Here is a 14349-nt window from a genome sequence, read left to right on the forward strand (position 1 = left end):
ATAAGCAGATGAACAAGACTCACCTAGAGCCAAGACTAGGTTAACATTTGATTTTTAATCAAGCAGAAACTGAGTAAATCTCTCTGCCTCTCTCAGGTTGGGTACAATGCTGAATCTGATCATTTCATCTTTAAAACTCCCAAGTTCTCCAAGTCATCCAAGGTGGCGGCAACCCAGATGTAATCAATAATAATATCCAGTGCTTGGCTAAGAGCTGGTTTCTAAATAAAGGTAGGTTTTAGTAGTGTGACTTTTTAATTTTTTCAGTAGTGTGATCTTTAGAAGAACCAACAGATCCCCAATCTAAGGGGCTGGTGCTGAAGTACAGCACCTGATGCACAAAGCTTGCTTGATAATTTAATAAACTTTAATATGAACAGATTGAAATTGACAGTGGCTACTGTTAAGTGTCTGGAACTCTACTTGGTTCTTTCAAGCAGTGAAATCTGCCTTTTATCTACTCTTGTTTCTTTTCCCCAAGGAAGTGAGATAAAAGCCCATATAAATTTCCAGAATGAGGCATTGTTTTCTTTAGCCAAAAATCTGTACTTTCTCATTAGACTGTCAGTAGCAATATTGAAGATGGGCAACTTCATCTGAAGCTTGTACCGAGAACAAATGCTACCACCGGGGGCTGTACGGCGTGTAATTAGGAAGCAGAGAGGTGACACGTGTACTGGGGGACGGAGTAGATGAAATGTTTCTTGAGTGTGGCCCGAGTTTATGTCTTCCCTAGAATTAGAGGAATTAATTTAACCAATATCAGCCTGTGAAAACATTTTCAGTGCCACAGAGAAATGAGAAAAAGAAAGATTTTGTGAGAGGAAGAGTTTTCTAAGGAGTCTCCTTTATTCTTTTCACTCTTCATTTTTTAAGTTTTCATTATGTGAATTCATTTTTTTGAGAATGACTGACGTTTGTGATATGAAATAATGTTAAGTGGGGACACAAATAACAGAATAATGTGTCCATGCAAGAACCTGGTAACAAGGTTTCATCAAGAGAGGGAAATGGGGGCTGGAAAAAGGAGGGAGAGGAACTTCCCTGGTGGACCAGTGGTTAAGACTCTGGCTTCCAATGCAAGGGGTGCAGGTTCCATCTCTGGTCGGGCAGCTAAGATCCTACATGCCTCATAACCAAAAAAACAAAAATATAAAACAGAAGGAATATTTTTTAACAAATTCAATAAAGACTGAAAAAATAGTCAACATCAAAAAAAGAAAAGGGAGGGAGAGAGAATTTCACTATACAGCCTTTCCATGGCTTCCCCCATGACTCAACCGTAAAGAATCTGCCTGCAAAGCAGGAGATGAGGGTTGGTTCCCTGGGTTGGGAAGATGCTCTGGAGAAGGAAAGTGCAACTCACTCCAGCATTCTTGCCTGGAGAATCCCATGGACAGAGGAGCCTGGCGGGCTACAGTCTGTGGGGTTGCAAAAGAGCAGGACATGACTGAGCAGCTGAGCACACATGGCGAATGGCTTAAGTCCTGACTTGGAAAAAAAAAAAAATTGGTAATTCCACATCAGACAAGAAAAATGTGTTTAATCTATAAAATCCCAAGACCTAGGAACTGTTTCACAATATTTTTCTGACAAGCCTATATTAACTAAATGCTTTCTCACGCCAGCTAAAGAAGGCGTGCGTGTCCCATCTCGGGTAATGTCTGTGGTGCCCAATAAGTTAAATTGGTGACAGCCAGTTTTCTCTACTGTGAGGTTGCTCTTTTATCTCTTGTAAGAAATTTACGTGGAGATTTCGAGGCCAAGTATCTTGTCCCTCTTCAAACTTCCACCACTATTCTGGCAACCACTGTTGACTGTAGAACTTTGTGTTTATTTGTTGGCATGCTATTGCAAGCAAGACTGTCTCTTCTGTTGTTTACTTATTTCTCTAAATCACCATAGACCCATGACTTATCAGTTCATTCAAAGCCTGTTACTATTATTATTTACTTTAGTTTTAGCTACTTCGTTTTTTTTAGTTGAAGTACACTGATTTACAACATTTTGTTCGTTTCAGTTATACAGCAGACTGATTCAGTTACACATGTCTGTGTGTGTGTGCTCAACCATGGTCACCTCTTTGCAACTCAATGGACTGTAGCCCGTCAGGCTCCTCTGTCCATGGGATTCTCCAGGCAAGAATACAGGAGTGGGTTGCCATTTCCCTCTCCAGGGGATCTTCCTGACCCAGGGATCGAACCCTCATCTCGCGTCTGCTGCATTGGCAGGCATGTTCTTTACCAGTTGAGCCACCTGGAAAGCCCAGTTACACACATATATATATATATTCTTCTCCAGATTCTTTTCCCTTTTTAGGATATAGTAAGATATTGAATGTAGTTTCCAGTGCTATAGAGTAAATCCTCATTGTTTATCATTATTTACTTTAATGATTGTGTTGACCCAGATTTGGCTCCTGGGAAATCCTTTTTTTTTTTTTCTTTCCTTTTAAACCATAGACCACAAGGCCCTACAATTTAGTCTGCCTAAATTCTGCCTCTCGGACCACAATTCTCCCCTCTCTCACATTTGTTCACTATTCTATAGCTCCTTCTGTTGTTCCTTATACACAGAGGCTATTTATTTTCTGCCCCAGGGCCTTTGCACTGGCTACTTCCTCTTCCTGGAGGGCTGGCTCCTTTGATTCTCTCAGGTGTCTCTCCTAATTTAAGGCTAGCCTCTCTCTCCCTCTCCTCCTGTCCCTCTCATTCTCTCTTCTGGGTTTTCTCCCTCTCTACTGGTTACTTCCTAGGAATAGTCCAACATGTTCTAGCCTCTTCCACATGATTTAAAGGGGGGAAAAAAACCCTTCAAATTCTTCCCTTTCCCCTTAGGTTTTGTCATCCCTCCCCACATGGCCCCAGCCCTCATCTGCTGCTGACAGCCAAACTTTTGGGAAGCAGTTTCTACACTCTCTCAAGTGCCATTTCTTTGTTTTCCATTTAAGCCTCCATCTACTTCAAGCTCTGCTCAGAACCAAAACTGAAATCTTCTGACCAGGCCCATCAACAACCAGAGAGGTGGCTGCCTGTACCAGACCTTTCCAGTATGGACTGGAAAAAAGTCTTCCTCCGTCAGGGCACTTGTTTCCATCTGTCAGAAAAAGGTACTCTCAAACACACGTATCTACAATGTACACAACAGGCATGGTGCCCGCTGGCGTTGTGGAGTGTGTTACCTACACAACCATACTTTGCCAGCAGCCTTCTGTTAGCCTGAAAGATGTACTCTGGTCTCATCTGACCACTCTCAAATTCCCCTGTGACTATAACTCCTTCTGGAAATGTGGTCTTCCTTGACGACCACAACACCACACTCTGTAGTCCTTCTGCTCCTTCCTCGTTCTCCCAGGCTCTTAAATGTTGACTCCATTTCAGAGTCCTGCCCCCCTGCTTTGTCTTCCTTTGTTACCTGACCCATCTGTGTGAGTGGTCTCAATCCCTTTCACCCAACACTTACAGAGTGTCCACTCCATGACTAGCAGTGTTCTAAGCACTGAGCCCTTGAGTTCATACTGATGATCTACAAACATGTCTCCCTAACTGCCTTCCTGAAATCTATACATGGAAACCAAATGGACTCCTCAGACTTAATTCTCCAGATCTGAGCTCATCACCCCTCTCTTCATATCGATTCCTCTTCCTGTTTTAGCAAATGACGCTTATTCAATTACCCAAGCCTGAAAGCTGGAGACATCCTAGACTCTCATTTCTCTGCCCCCCAAAAGCAGGAAGTCTTATTTTTCTACTTCCTAGGCATGTCTCAGTTTCACCCACATCTTCCCATTGCTGTCACCACCACACTGACCTCCATCCTATGTATCCGAATCACTTCCCATGTAGAATAAACACTGCATCACAGCTGTGGAAAACAAACTTATGGTTACCAAGGCACACGACGAGGGAAAGATAATTGGAAGATTGGAACTGACATATACATATATATGCACTACTATATAAACAATAGATAAGTGGGGTCTTCCCTGGCAGTCCAGAGGTTAGGACTGCCAAATTAAAAAGAAAAATGCACAACATGAAAGTTGAGAGTTAAGTTTTATTTGGGACAAAATGAGGAATACTATGGGAGCTTCCCAGGTGGAACCAGTGGTAAAGAACTGCCTGTCAATGCAGGAGACACCAGAGATGCAGCTTCAATTCCTGGATTGGGAAGAACCCCTGGAGGACGGCCTGGCAACCCACTCCAGTATTCTTGCCTGGAGAATCCCATGGACAGAGGAGCCTGTGGGGTACAGTCCACAGGGTCGCAAAGAGTCAGACATGACTGAAGCAACTTAGTACACACGCATGAAGTATACTATAGCCTGGGAGACAGCTCTGAGAACCTGCTTCAAAGAGGCAGGGTGCAAGGTCAGTATACACGTGATTTTGGTGAAGAGCGGTACATGCCGTGAAGCATGTATTTTTTTGCAGGTTTCTACTAGTCACGAGGAGTAGTTGTCATCATGAAGGATTTTAGTGCTTTTCTAGATAATGAGGAGATACAAGAACTGGGCTCATAAAATCGGCTCCTGAAAATATTTAACTATCTGAAGCCCTGTTCTGCCAGTTTTTCCCAGAGCACAGGGTGCCTCGTGTCTGCTTTCCACCCTGAAATCCTTACAGTGGGTGTTGAAAGTCAGCAGCTGCAGCAGCAAGTGATGTAATCCTTGTAGAGGCAGATGGCAAGTGCCGATTTGTACTTCACAAGATTCTGTGCTTTCACTGCCTAGGGCCCAGGTTCAATCCCTAGTTGGGGAACTAAGACTGCCACATGCCGCGTGATGTAGAAAAAAAATTAAAATAAAAAATAACTAACTAAAAAAAAATAAAAAAATAACTAATAAGAGAACTTCTCCCATCCAAGTACTAACCAGGCCCGACCCTGCTTAGCTTCCGAGATCAGACGAGATCGGGCGCATTCAGGGTGGTATGGCCGTAGACAAGAGAACTTATTATAGTACAGACAACTCCACTCAATACTCTGTAATGATCTATATGGGAATGGAATCTAAAAAAGAACAAAAATATGCATATATACAACATGTATGCATATGCTGTATACCTGAAACTAACACAACAATGTAAATCAACTTTACTCCAATAAAAATTAATTAGAAACAAATAAACAGGCTCCCACCTGGCCTCTGCCTCCTGGCCCTGACCTGAAAGTCTACAATGGCTTCTTCTGCCCTTAGGATTTCAGTTCTAATTCTCTGGTACGGTTTACAAGGCCAATCATGACCAGACACCTCCTCTACCTCCCAACTTTCATTTCTCTTCATTTCCCCTGCCCTTCACACTCTTCCCCTTATTTGTTCTCCCTTCCATCCTTACTGAGTTCCATTTAGTTCCTGAACATGTCATCTGTTTGTAATCTCTGAATCTTAGCCAATACTAGTCCCTCTGCCTAGAAGAGCTCCTTTGGGTCCCCTCCCAGCCCATCATCTTGCTGACTGCACCTTTTTTCTTCAAAAAAAAAAAATTTTTTTTTTAATTTGGCTGCACCTGGTCTTAGCAGCCAATGAATCACCTTGGAAGTGAAGGCTCCAACTTGCTTTGATCATGTACCCCATGTGCAGAGAGCTGCCCCCTCTGATTCTAGAGCTAAATAAATGAATGTGGTGGTCTGGAGACCTAACCTTGGGGTGCTCTGTTAAGCAACAAGAAATTACCAGGGGGTTGTTGAGCCCTGGAAGTGGAGTGTTGCTGCCTGACATGCACCATTGGCTTTGGGACACGGCAGCAGGCAGGCGTCCAAAGGCCCAGGGAGGGTGTCAGAGACAGGGTGGAAGGGTGGAGGTGAGGGCCTAAGAGAGGAAAGGAGTCTCCAGTTACAGACAAGAGCTTGCCAATCCTGTTGCCATCCTCTCCTATAAGGTAGAAAATCAGAACTGTGCTTCAGGAACTCAGTGACCTGGTGAAGGAGACAGCTGAGCTGTTTCTAAAGGGCTTCCTGGCTTCTCCTAGTTGCCTGGTGAGTTTCCATCAAGATACATGCATAATCCAGTCATGCTGTCTCCATGCACCATGCACTGAGTCGTAAACATCCTGGGACTTCTCCAGGTCCCTCAAGAGTCGGCTTGTCCAATGAGACTGACTTAACGTGTTGTCCTCTGGGTTGTTCAACCCTCCTAGGGAAGGCGACCCACAGAAGGCCAACTGGCAGACTGCCATCTTAGCAGACCAGGAGGCGGACTGGCAGAGAACCAGAGATCTCGGCGCTAGACCTTCTCCCCTTCCCCATGCTCTTCGTTAGGTCGATATATAAACGTGTTTCTAACATATACACAATAATATAAAGAATAACCAACCCTCCTCTCCACTAGAACCACAACCCCTGCATTTTGGGTTTGTTTCCCTTCTTTTCCTTTACAGTTATAGTAGGTATGTATATATCTACAGTGATACCTGTAATTTTGCTTGTTTCTGAACCGACAGAACTAGAATTCTACCGTGTGCAATCTCTTGCAGTTTGCTTTATTCTCTCGACATTCTACCCATGGGTTTCACCTCTGTGGTTTTGGTTTTGATCTTTGCAACCGGTCTATAAAATAAATGGCTACTCACTATGTCCATCCTGGCACAACGTACTGTGTATCTCGGGTGGCCGATAAACCCTCTATGATGATGCAGTGCAAGATGAGTTCACAGAACAGCCAGACCACTCACTTTCACGCAGGCGCAGTTGCAACATCGGGGAAACCGAGTGTCCACATGAGGTATAAATCTTTTAGGCAAAGGTTAAACATGAACTGATCACTTGGCATAAATCTTGGCAATGTATGCTGCCTCAAGTACGAGTTCATCATTGTATTAAATGCAAATGCATTTAATAACACAAATGCAAGGGGATAAAAATGAATAAAGTGTAGATAGTCCACCTTTCGAGTTATTCCTGCTTTGGCATCTTTCCTGGCAAAGAACTGAAAGCAAACTAGCAGTGAGGGGTGCAAAGCATGCTTTGTCTCACCCACTCTCTCTAGGGAGTTTCTTGAGTTAGTACCATAAGTAATAGAAGTAAAATTTTCATATAATGTAGATGTAACAAAAATAACAGTTAATCCTCTGGGCATCAAACTAACAGGCCTAATATTTTTCTAGGTACTAGAGTATTTGTTTTCTCCGCCAGTCTCTGATATTTTAGTTCTCTGGTTCTCAATCTTGAGTCCTTTTGTAGTCATCCCCCTGAACATAAAAAATTCGGATGTCTGTATCGTCTTCCGGGAGATTCTGATGCAATCGGTCTGAGGTGATGCCTTTGCGTGGGGGTTTTGAAAAGTTCCAGAGACTCACAGCTGCAGTGGAGTTGAGAAGTTCTGGTTCACACCACTTCGTTTCCTCCTCAGGGTCCAGCGCGGCGCCCGGTGGAAAGTGATGCTCAGAATGGATACCGAACGTTCAGTTTCTCAGAAAGGAAGGAAGCGAGGTCTCGGAACCTCAAACCCTTGAGGTGCCCTGGGGCGAAGACCACTGAGGAGCCAAGTCCTGCCAAGCCAGTGGTGAGGGCGACGCCCGGGTGCCCAGGTCTCTCCCCCCTGCCCTGACTCTAGAAAGTCCCCACCGTGGAGAGCAGGTACTCTCCGGTCAATTCTCAAAGGCCTCTGAAGATACACGGCCACCGCGAAGTTCGGCGGTGCCAGGCGGTTTCTTGTTTCCACAGGTGAGGCAGAGTCTGAAGAAACTTAAGTGGCCTCTTGGGGCTCTGGCCCAAGCCGGGTTGACTTTAGAGTCCAGAGTCCTCTCTTGGCTTCAAATTGCAGCCCGGCAGCGCCTCCCGAGACAGGTGGAGCGGGGGGCACCTCACCAAGCCTGCTCCGCGGGGAAGGCGGCGCGTCCCCTGCGGCCCGAGCGCGAGTCTCGGCGCAGCCACAGCTGCACGTGGCCCGGCGGGAGAGGCGGTCTGGGCAGGCGGACTACAAGTCCCGAAAGGCCTCGCGCTGGACTGGGCGGGGCCTCGCAGGGCCGGGCGTGCGCAGTGGCTCTCGGGAGCGGCGGGGCGGGCCCTCCGGGCTGTCAGCTGTGGCCCCGGGCGCCCGGGCGGGGGTGGTCGCGGCCATTGGCCGAGAGGCGACGGGGCGGGGCCGCCGTGCGCCGCAGCGGGTTCATGCCGAGCGGGCGGAGGCGGGCAGCCGACCCGGTAGGCGCGCGCCGGTCTGCAGCGTTCGGCCTGAACCATGGCAGCGGCGCCCCTGAAAGTGTGCATCGTGGGCTCTGGGAACTGGTGAGCGTCAGCTGGCGGGCGGCGCGGACTCCGCCTCCAGGAAGCCCCTCTCCGGGGCGAGCGAGGGCGCGCGTCCCCGCCGCGGCGAGGACACCCGGCACCGCGCGTGGGGAGGCGGGGCGGGCAGCGTCGCGGCCCGGCTGGGCACAGCGCGCCCGGGGAGGCCGCGCCGAGGCACCAGCTGGGGAGGCCCAGAGCCCGCGTGCTCCTGGAGGCGGCGCGCGGAGAGGGGACGGCGTGCCCGCGGGCACCTGTCTGCGCTCGCGGCACCAGGCAGCGGACGCACGGGGGCCACCTGCTCGCCACGCCCGGGGGGTTTGCGCAACATCCTCAGGACGTTCTCCATTCTCCTGGGCAGATCGCCTGGGCAGAGGAGTGGTAGGAGTCTCGAGCGTTCTTGCTGGGGTTTCCGTGTCAAGCAAACCGAGGCAGAGGGGGATGAAGGGTGCCTGCCGTGCAGGTCGAGAGCGGACCGGCTCTGCTCTTCCAAGTGCAGGTCCGGCTCCAGGCTTCTGCCAAGTCTAGTATCTTAGTAACATATCGGGAAGAAAATCCAAGTTCCCTACAGCCCGGGCTCGCGCAGTAGCTCAAAGGCTTTGGGAATTTTTACCTGGGGGACGGGGCGGGGAGCGAGGCGGGGGGGCGGTGTTTGCGAAGCTTTGCGTCTCCGCTGTGCCAGGCTTTCTCGTAAGCACTTTAAACGTCAGTTCACTTTCTCAGACCTAACACTGTTGGATTATTTGGTGTGTTTGGGTGACTGTAGAGGAAAGTGGGCTGGGGGCGAGGAGGCAGAATATGGTATAGCATCTGGTGTTTTCAATCTTTTTCCATGGCTGCCCGCTGTTTTTCCCACATTCAAGGGACTGGTATAAGAATAGTTAAAAGAGTGATGTCCTTTAAGTACTGTGGCCGCACACTCATCACAGTTCACGCTTGTAGCAGCCCTACAGAAATTGGTACTAGTTACTCGGTCTTCCTCTTTAAGACTTGGCCCAGAAAGTACTTTTTAGAGGGAACCTTTTCTGATTCGCCACTTTTCCATCCCAGCGAGGCCAGGAGCGGCTCCCGGTGCCCTGTTGCTACCATCTGTCACAGGTGATGACTTATTTGATTATCTGTTTCCACTCCTCCCCTTCCAGCTCTGGAGAACAGCAAGAGCTAGGCATGTACTTAGTAAATACTAAATGAATAAACACAAACTAAGTTAAAAGAAAAATCTTTTGGCCATACTGAGCTGCATGTGGAATCTTACTTCCACAATCAGGGATCCAACCCTCCCCGCCCCCTGCTGCCACGACCTGGCCCCCACCCCCGCGGTGTATTGGCAGCATGAAGACTCAACTACTGGACCACTGGGGAAGTCACCCCAAACTCATTTTTTAATGAAGAAATGTAATTATATACGATTTGGCAAATTTTCACATTGTTTGAAAGGTACCCCAGAACTCACCAAAAAAAAAAATTATCTTGGCTAAGTTCCAAGACAACCCACTGTTGTCTCCCAGAGTACCTCCTGGAGGAAAACCAGTGTTATCAGTTTGTTCTGTTCTTTCTGGAAGAATTCCATCAGATGCAAGAGAATGTTTACAAGTAGTGTTTTATCTCACATCCCTGCAAATACTAGGATATTTTGCACTTTTCTGTAAACTTTTTTCAACTAACAACAAAATGTTCTGTCCTACATTTAATTGAATCCGTACCTATCCACTGCAGAGCTTCGTTTGGACTTGCTGCTGACATTACCAGTTCTTATCCCCAGGCACTTGAGTGAAATGTCAGCTGCCTCGTGGACTGTGAGCCTGGAAACATGCCCATTCATCCTGTGTTCTTTAACACTAGTTTCCTCTTCTGAAAAAGGCCCCAGGACCACAGATGACAGCACCTTTTCCTCCTTTGCAAGGTGCAGGAGAAATGGAATGGCTGGGCCACGCGGGATTTGGGCCTGGAGCTAGAGTCGTGAAATGACCCTCCTGCCCCCATCTCTCTGACTTTGGCTGCCTTCCCGCAGCTTAACTCTGATGTACTTGACTGTTTTTCTTGGCTTGCTCCAGATCAAGGAAATGGAGTAGAACTTGGCTAGTGACACTGGAGCTGAGCAATTGAGAAATGCACCGATGGTTTGACCTGGCTGCCAGGCTCCATTAATGACGGGATCAGATGGGAACAGTCATTGGCTTCCCAGGCACTGTCCTGGGTACAGAGCCACGCCAGCCCTAGAGAGAGGTTCACGACCTCACCAGAGAGATTCAGGAACTTAGGAACAGAAAATGACACAGAGATGCTGCCCAGGGGTTCACTGAGTGTTCAGCTCTGGTCATAGACATTTGCCTGTCTGCTCCATGCAGATATAGTGGTCTTTCCAGGGGTAGGAATGCAATGGACACTGTCTCTGCCTTCAGGTCACAGATAGATAAGGACTTGGAAGGTTATGTTCAAAAGAAATACAAAGTGGAATGAAATATCTGCCTCAAGATTAGACGTTTTAGGTTTATTTTCATCCTGTGGCTTGTGGGATCTTATTTCCCCGACCAGGGATGAAACCCGTGTCCCTGCAGTGGAAGCATGGAATCTTAACCCCTGGACTGCCAGGGAAGTCCCAAGATTAGATGTTTTAATAGTGTTTTTAATGTTGTTGTTCAGTTGCTAAGTCGTGTCTGACTGTTTGCAACCTCATGGACTGCAGCACGCCAGGCTTCCCTGTCCTTCACTGCCTCCCAGAATTTGTTCAAACTCATGTCCATTGAATCAGTGATGCCATCCAACCATCTCATCCTCTGTCATCCCCTTCTCCTGCCTTCAGTCTTTCCCAGCATCACAGTCTTTTCCAAAGGATTGGCTCTTCATATCAGGTAGCCAAAGGATTGGAGCTTCAGTATCAGCCCTTCCAATGAATATTCAGGGTTGATTTCATTTAGAATTGACTGGTTTCTTTTCCTTGCTGTCCAAGGCACTCTCAAGAATCTTCTTCAGCACCGCAGTTTGAAAACATCAGTTCTTTGGTGCTCAGCTTTCTTTTTGGTCCAGCTCTCAAATCCATACATGACTATTGGAAAAACCGTAGCTTTGACTACATAGACCTTTGTCAGCAGAGTGGAATCCAGTGTTTTTAATAGTGTTTGTTAAAACATGGTCCAAAGACCACTTGCATCAGAATTATGTGTATGTATTGGTCGCTCAGTCATGTCCGACTCTTTGTGACCACATGGACTGTAGTCCTCCAGGCTCCTCTGTCCATAGAATTCTCCAAGCAAGAATACTGGGTTGGGTTGCCATTTCCTTCTCCAGGGGGGTCTTCCCAACCCAGGGATTGAACCCAGATCTGCATTACAGGCAGATTCTTTACCATCTGAACCACAATTAGTACCAAGGAATCTGGACTTGCTGAATCATGTTCCCTGAGGGCAGGGCAGATTTTTTTCCCTTCAGGGACTTTAGCCTTCTGCTCACTTTTTTTTTTTTTTTTTTGGCCTTGCCACAAGGCATGCTCAGATGGTAAAGCGTCTGCCTACAATGTGGGAGACTCGGGTTCAATCCCTGGGTTGGGAAGATCTCCTGGAGAAGGAAATGGCAACCCACTCCAGTATTCTTGCCTGGAAAATCCCATGGACGGAGGAGCCTGGTGGTCTGCAGTCCATGGGGTCACGAAGAGTTGGACACAACTGAGTGACTTCACTTTCACAAGGCATGTGGGATCTTAGTTCCAGTTGCCAGTCCAGGGATCAAGCCCATACCCCCTGCATTAGAAGCACAGGGTCTTAAACACTGAGCCACAATCTGTTCCACAAACACTGAACCCAGTCTTCTAATTTTAAAACAGATTACTGAAAGTCAGACCCTTCCAGATTCTCAGGAATAGGAAGTTGCCTAAGCAGTGTTTACCCTTGGGAACTTGAAGTTGCTCAGAATGCTTAGGTAAATAAAGGTGTTACATCTGTAGCTGTAAGGTGGCTCCCATTAAATTCATCCTGCCGTGTAAATGGTCATCTCTGACTACGCAGATACCTGAAGAATGACGGGCCCTGTCCTGCCCTCCAACACTTAGAGCTGGTGATGGTGGACGCTGGGGCACCTCACTGAGCCCTGCTGGGCTGCCTGCTGCAGGGTTGCAGGGAGGTGCTTCCTAACCGGCACCGCGTTTCATGGGCCTGGTCCCAGGGACTCATAAAAGCAACTGAAAGGAAAAACCAAAAGCCTCCTAAGTTCCTGCAAAGATGAAACAAAGTTCCTTCAGCAAAAAGATCTCCAGGAGATCACCCCTTGGGACGGCCACCCAGAAGCAGTGCTAAGATGCAGTTTGAGAACTAAAACGTCAGGGTTGTGTTAGTGAGAGCTCAGTCTCTCTGTGCACCGATGCGGAACCAAACCCTGGAGACCAGAGCTGTGGGTGAAGCAGAGAAGGACAGCTTTATTACCTGGCCAGGCAAAGGGGGACACACCAGGCTTCTGCCTGGAAAAGCCATGTGTCTCTTTTTCCAGAGAACTTGATGAGGGTTTTTATAACAGCGGGTCAAAGATAGGGTTGCTGACAAGATCAGGGAGTATGCTGGATCTCAGGTGGTTGGTCTTCTAATCTTGATGAGCTGCTCTAGTCCCTCTAATCTTGCCTTAGGTGGTTTCTTGGTTGATTAGCCAACTGTTCGAATCCTCCCTTTGGAACTCAGGGAAGGTCATAATGGCTGGAGTCTTGCCTACCAGAAAGGCCTCTGTGTCTGGGAGCCCCACAGGGTCCCACTCTGTTTCACTTGTATTTGCAGCCCCACCTCTGTGCCTGGGAGCTCAGTCCAGAAACACCCCAAACCTCCTTGGGAGGCCGGGTGGGGCAGGAGGCAGCAGTAATAGGATTCCACCCTGATCCCCTCCTGGCTTCTTACCCTGTCAGTCTAGGTCCTTGAGCAAACTGCTTCTCTCCAAGGCTCAGGCTCTGACATTGGTACCTGCTGTTTAGGATCATGGTTAGGATGAAATGATGTGATCCAGGAGCGACCTAGGTTCAATCCCTGGGTTGGGAAGATTCCCTGGAGAAGGGAAAGGCTACCCACTCCAGTATTCCGGGCTGGAGAATTCCATTCCTTGGGGTCCCAAAGAGTCGGACAGGACTGAGCGACTTTTACTTTTTCAGGAGCTTGCAGAGTGACTAGCACTCAGTAAATGTAAGCTAATGAAAAAATGTTCTTTTTGTTAGTTGGGTCATCTTTGACCAGCACCATTATTAAGTCACACAATGGATCTTTTCGAGGCCAGTGTTGAATAAGGTGGAGTGGGGACGCAGATCCTTCTAACTCCGATGTTCATGTCTCTATAAATTCTTATCATTTTCAGTGAGAAACATACTTCTACCTGAGAGCCAGTGCTAATCACAAAATGCCAAGGAACAGGGACAGAGGAGGGAAAAAGATCAGAGAGCAGGAGGTGTTTCCGGAAGTTATCTCTTGCCCTTGTTTACACCGTCACCTTACAGCTTGACTGACGCCTGGGACTGAAGGTCAGGAGAGCTTTGGCCCACTTTGCACTGATGGCCGAAGCTGGTCATCTGGGTGACTCTTTGTCCTGCTGGAAGCGTCTGAATGCAGCCTGGATGGCTAGTCATCCCCCGTGTCATCCTTTTTTGTCTGGGCTACTCGGGCTCCGTGATGATTCTTGCTGTATCCTGACATGGAGAGCTTGAACCAACTTGAGCTTCGGTGTGTGAGCTCCTCTGCGGTCAAAAATGACCCTTGCCCTGTCCATAGCAGTGGAACTGACACCTCCGCTCTGGAAGCGGGGGTGGGTAGTGATGGGTTGGGGCGACCTGGGAGGAGACCCATTTCCCCGAGGAGCCAGGCTGAGAACACCTTCCAGGCTAATACACCTATTTCTGTTTCTGTGCAGTAAAAACATCACAGCTATTCTGGGGGTCAGTCCAGTTTTCCTAGCTGAGCCCTCTTTCACCTCTTTCATCATTCTTCATTCGTCTTTAAGGGAATAATCATTATAGCAGTTACCACTTACGGGCATTTTCTGTGTCTGGGATATGTGCTATTTCATGTATATCTAATAATAAGCCTATGCAGAACTATTACTATCCCTATTTTAGATGATGAAATTGAGATTGGAAAACTTTTCAAGGTCAGTGGTTAATACAGTAGA

General features: G+C 47.7%; 1 protein-coding gene across 2 annotated transcripts in view; it reads left to right on the forward strand.

Moving 5' to 3' along the window:
• Positions 1-8084: 8084 nt before the first annotated feature.
• Positions 8085-14349, forward strand: part of GPD1L (glycerol-3-phosphate dehydrogenase 1 like) — a 60795-nt gene continuing 54530 nt past the window's right edge. For both annotated transcript variants that reach the window (XR_009690277.1, XM_061127673.1), the window contains exon 1: positions 8085-8223. Coding sequence is in view for 1 of the 2 variants with exons in the window: in XM_061127673.1 (XP_060983656.1) it covers positions 8177-8223 (47 nt within the window). In the remaining variant the exon portion in view is untranslated. The remainder of the gene's footprint in view (positions 8224-14349) is intronic.

The sequence above is a fragment of the Dama dama genome, chromosome 24 (genome assembly GCF_033118175.1).
Source record: "Dama dama isolate Ldn47 chromosome 24, ASM3311817v1, whole genome shotgun sequence".
Lineage (NCBI taxonomy): Eukaryota > Metazoa > Chordata > Mammalia > Artiodactyla > Cervidae > Dama > Dama dama.